Below are 5,255 nucleotides of genomic sequence, written 5' to 3' on the forward strand. Positions count from 1 at the left end.
GTCCCAGCAGTGTGTGTGTGTCTCTGTGTGTGTGACCTTGTCTCTTGTGCTGAATTTCACTTTGCCTTTCAAACCAGGTGGACAGGCCTGCTGGGGAGATTATTCAAATACCTCAAGGCCTAAAAAATAAAAAAAAACATGGTTTCAGCTGAAACCGCCTCGGTTTAATCCCTGCTTTGTTTAAAAGCTTATGAGAATCTAAACATTTTGACTCTTCTAACATTGTGCGTCAGCAGCAGTATGTTGTTTATTATGGCACAGTATGAGGACCAAAATTAGGACTAGTGCTCAACCTGCGGTTGCTACATCATAGCAGGAGGCTATATCTATTCCTATGCCAACTATTGATCTGATTATTGATAGRCTGAGAGGGCSGTGCTGGCAAACAAGAAGAAGACTTTTCATTTGCGTTTAGCATGGGAGAGGCAAGAAACTAGCATTACCGGTAATAAGATGGTGTTGGCACTGGAGAGGCAAGCGGCTAGCATGCCAAGGCTAGTGACCCACTGGATTGCCAACCACCTCTGCTGTCCATTGGCATGGATAAGCTGGCATTAGCATTGGAAAGGCTAGTGACTAGCATGGATAAGCTAGTGACCCATTGGATTGCCAAGCGCCTCTGCTGTTCATTGCCGTGGATAAGACTAGCGTGGATAAGCTGGCGTTAGYATTGGAGAGGCTAGCAACTAGCATGCCTAGATGATGAAAGGATGTAGCAATCGCTGGTTGCACAATAGTCCTAATTTTGGCCCTCATAGCTTGCCATACATTTAATGTCTTTAATATAAGGCCTGGAACAACTTGAATGAATGCACATCGCCTGCCGACTTTTAATGTCAGWGCTTCAGACTGAAACCAACTTGTGTTGAGAAATAACAGAGTTACAGTCGTTTTCATCAAAATTTTAAAATAAATTCAGGTATGAGCTGTGGAAGCCCTAGGACTATCAGCTACTAACTACACCTAACTTTAGCTCTGTATCTGTAAAAGTGGCTGAATTACAGACATTTTTGAGTTTAAGCTTTGCATAGCTGTGGCAGCTATCTTTGGATGAACTTTAAAAGTTAATCAGTTGTAGACAAAATTTTCAGTGATTATTTCCTAAAAAATTCATCTAATCTGTCCAGTGGTTAATGAGATATTTTGCTAACAAACAAACAAAGACACAAGTAAAAACTTCACCTTTGTCTTTCATCAGCAGGTGATAAATATGTAGTTTTAATATCCATACCAGACCTTGACTCAGCTGTTTCAGATCAGTCCGGGCTCATATTTAATTTTGTTATTAAAACTAAACTCACTGAACAAACAGAACCCCCAGAACTGGACCCAGAAATTTTAAAAAAAGAAAAATTAAAGAAAAAGCCCAAAACTTGAGGCGTTCACTCAACTAAATAAAATATTAAAATTTTTAAAAAGCAGTTAAAACTTCATCTGCAGATCAGTCTTCTTGACGTGGCGACGTTATCTGWGCTGTAAAACAGCCGAAGACATATTTTATAAATGACGAGTTTCCCACTCGCAGATTAAATCTGTCACGGTCTACTCTGTGTGTTAAGTGCCTCGAAGTGATGCATCTGTCGTTCAGAGCATCTTCAGCTGAGCTGCTTCCTGCCACTAAAGGTTCATTAGTGGACATTAGAAGCAGTCTCACATCGATACTGATGATAAATACATGCTGCTCAGGAGCCGCTCGCCTTCTGACCGGTCATCAGAGAGGAGGGTCAAYGCTGCAGAAAAATTACTTCAAGTGTTGCAAAAATTATCAGGTCATTTATCATTCTGACACACTTTGATGTAATTTATGGTTCCGTTATGATACTTTRAACAAAACAGAAATGATTTTGTTTCTGCTGAAGAGGATGGAAACAGGACTGTTTGATCTCCACTCAGGTTTCCTGTATTGATCAGGTGGTTCTTATTCTGCTCCTGATGAACGCAGAAATAAATAATGCAGGTTCTGTTTGCACAACAKTGAGTGACGGGAGAGGAGAGAGACGATGTAAACGGTTCAAACGACTGATTGATTCTCAAAACCATCAATCAGGTTAAGGACAGACTGATATTTGTTATAAAATATCAATTTTTGGGAGGATTTCACCAGCAGCAAAAAGAAGAAAAACTGATCAAGTTTACAAAAAAATGATTCAAGAGTTGTGCTACTTTTAGTAAATAAATCTAAAATAAATCAGGTTTTATCATCATCGGTTTAATGAGCAGCAAACTAAAAAGATTAATGATTCTAATTCAAGGTGTTTTATCTGATGATTCATTAAAACTAACAGATGCCATCCATCCATTTATCTGTCATCCATCATCCATCCATCCATTATCTGTCATCCATCATCCATCCATCCATTATCTGTCATCCATCATCCATCCATCCATTATCTGTCATCCATCATCCATCCATCCATCCATCCATTTATCTGTCATCCATCATCCATCCATTTATCTATCATCCATCCATCCATTTATCTATCATCCATCCATCCATTTACCTATCATCCATTCATCCATCCATCCATTTATCTATCATCCATCCATCCATCCATCCATTTGTCTATCATCCATCCATCCATTTATCTATCATCCATTCATCCATCCATCCATTTATCTTTCATCCATCCAGCCATCCATCCATCCAACCATCCATCCATTTATCTATCATCCATCCATCCATTTATCTATCATTCATCCAGCCATACATTCATCCATCCATCCATCCATTTATCTCTCATCCATCCAGCAATCATCCATCCATTCATTTATCTATCATCCATCCATCCATCCATCCATTTATCTATCATCCATCGACCCATCTGTCTATCCATACATCTATCCGTTTATTCAGTCATTCATTCATCTATAATTCATCAAACTGTCCACTTAATTATGCATCCATCCATCCACCCATCATCCATCCACCCATCATCCATCCACCCATTATCCATCCATCTATCCCTACAAATGTCTTCCATGTTTCCATAGTCTGGCCACAAATGTAAGAGATGATGTTGTTAGCGTTAGAGTTAGTGCTGGTTAGTTAGGATTAAGTTTAATTAGTGTTAGTTTCAGCTAGATTAGTTATAGTCAGTTAAGTTGGTGTTAGGGTTAGTTAGTTAGTTAGTGTTAGTTTTAGTTATAGTTAGTTAGTTAGTGTTAGTTTTAGTTATAGTTAGTTAGTTAGTTAGTGTTAAGGTTAGTTGGTTAGTTAGAGTTGGTTAGTGTTACGTTTAGTTAAATACAGCAGGTTGTCAGTTAGCAGTACTGTTGTAAAGATAAACCCAAACATGGATTAAAGTTTGATTAAATGTTAAGTCTTACCTTCTACCAGCTCATCCATACTGGTGATCTTCTTGCTGCCATCTATAGTGTAGATGGTACGAACCCCTTGTGGCAGATGTAGGTTGTCTGCTAGAGACTTGGTGAGCTCCATCAGCAGGGCATCGTAGGACCGGAACCGGTCACTGGAGACTGCATAGACCAGGCCCTTAAAGTACCGATCCCCGTTACGATAAAACCGGACCTTTTTGGCCCGTCTCTCGGAGGTGAGGGCCTGCAGGGTCCTGGTCCGGTAGTAGCTGCAGTTGGCGCTGTGAGCAGGACTGGGAACAAGGCTGCTGCCCCTGGAACTGGGACCGGACCCCCCACCGCTGCCGGTGGAGTCATCCCTCTTAGCTCGGGGGGTTCGTCCTCTGCGAACCTTGTTTCGTTCGTCGAAGTGCTCCAACTCGAGGGTCTTACTCAGAGACATGTTGAACGGAGGTCCGGTATCTTTCAGAAGGGTTTGTTGAAGGGAGGACTCACATTCCAGTTTAGACCTGGTTGTGGAGTCCAGAACCAGCTGAAGAGGAACTCGGGTTGGTGTTCAAGGGGTCCACATACTAGTAAAGAGTTTAGTACCAACRAATAATCGATCCATTCAAAGTTCACCTAAAGTCCTTGAAAGCTCCAGTTGTGGACTCTGACCCTATATGATKAAYTGATTGTAGTCCATTGAAGCCTCTTCAAGGTTCAATTTAAATATAATTACGMCGGTGTTTAAGGAATACCTTTATACTGAGGTATACAAATGGTTTCAAAATGCTTTCTTTTCAGGAAGAAACAAAGAATGATTGATTGGTGCTCCAGTCCAGAGACATCCAGCTCTGTCAGAACCAGGTCTTTGGAAGTATTTTATCTCTCCTGAGGCGAGTTAATCTATCTGTGACCATCATTGTTCAGCTCAGCCCTGCAGTGACTTTACTGCAGTCTCAGTAACCCTACCATAACCTCAGCTGTCTGCCTGCCAGTGAAAGGCATTGTTGAGTGGCAAACCGGCTCAAAGTCAATGGACCGTAATCCTACTGATCYGGACCGTTTTGGGTCGTTCCGTCTTGCCCGCAGTTTAATCTCCCAGGGTCCTCGGCGTTCCCGCCGTCCCTGACAAGAAAAAGAGATGACATTCACATGGTTTGGTGGTGGGACAGATCTCAGCACAGATGACACAACTGGACCAGTCAGCCTCTGATGCAGCTCTGATTAAATTAAACTCTCCAAACATGCAGGTTTTTAATTTGATGCAACACATCAGGTGCTTTTATCCATTTTAGGAGATTTTCCTGCAATGACAGAGATGTAGGCTACATAACAGTTAAATTAAATATACCTGAAGCTTTACAAGAAGAAATGATGAGATAAATCTAAAACCATGAACTCATCATMCAGGAGCGGAGTTCATCCATCAATCCGCCCTAATCTGAGCTGACGTTCACTGACAGGGAGGTACCCACCAATAATGCCGTGAAACCGGTCTGTTGCTAAGGAGCCTTTCTCCTCTTCCTCCCCCCGGTTCCGTGTTTGGATCCGGACTGTGTCGAACTCGCTACCGCCGGGGCTCTCGGGACCGTGCCGCTGAGTTAACCCGGGTTTCTGCGACGCTGCAGCGGCGGCGTGCTCCGGCCGCGGAGGAGCGGGATGCGCGGAGAAAGGCGGCGGGGAGCAGCAGCAGCATGGCCGCTGCAGCAGAGAGGAGACACCGGCTGAACACCCCCGCCCTCCCCCGGTCCTGCCCGGCCTCCTCCTCCTCCTCCTCCTCCTCTCATCTTTTGTCTCACGTCTTCCTGTCTTCTGCCTGCTTCTCCTTAAAGCTCAAATTTAAGATATAAAATATTTAAAACTGTTTATATTTGTTAAACACAACATAGTGAATCCTAAAAAACCTGTTTATGTTAAATCATATGTGTTAAATATGATAAATATCATATTTAACC

The 5,255-nt window shown here is 42.4% G+C and overlaps 1 protein-coding gene across 1 annotated transcript in view; it reads right to left on the bottom strand.

The window, feature by feature from the left end:
- The window catches only part of LOC106527574 (serine/threonine-protein kinase DCLK2), a gene marked incomplete at its 3' end in the record, with an annotated part of 18,979 nt that extends 13,939 nt beyond the window's left edge, over window positions 1–5,040 (bottom strand). The window contains 2 exon segments of the mRNA XM_014022497.1: window positions 3,328–4,425; window positions 4,776–5,040. Coding sequence (XP_013877951.1) covers window positions 3,328–3,757 — 430 coding nt within the window.
- Between the last annotated feature and the right edge of the window lie 215 nt (window positions 5,041–5,255).

The sequence above is a fragment of the Austrofundulus limnaeus genome, unplaced genomic scaffold (genome assembly GCF_001266775.1).
Source record: "Austrofundulus limnaeus strain Quisiro unplaced genomic scaffold, Austrofundulus_limnaeus-1.0 Scaffold332, whole genome shotgun sequence".
In the NCBI taxonomy this organism is placed as follows: Eukaryota; Metazoa; Chordata; class Actinopteri; order Cyprinodontiformes; family Rivulidae; genus Austrofundulus; species Austrofundulus limnaeus.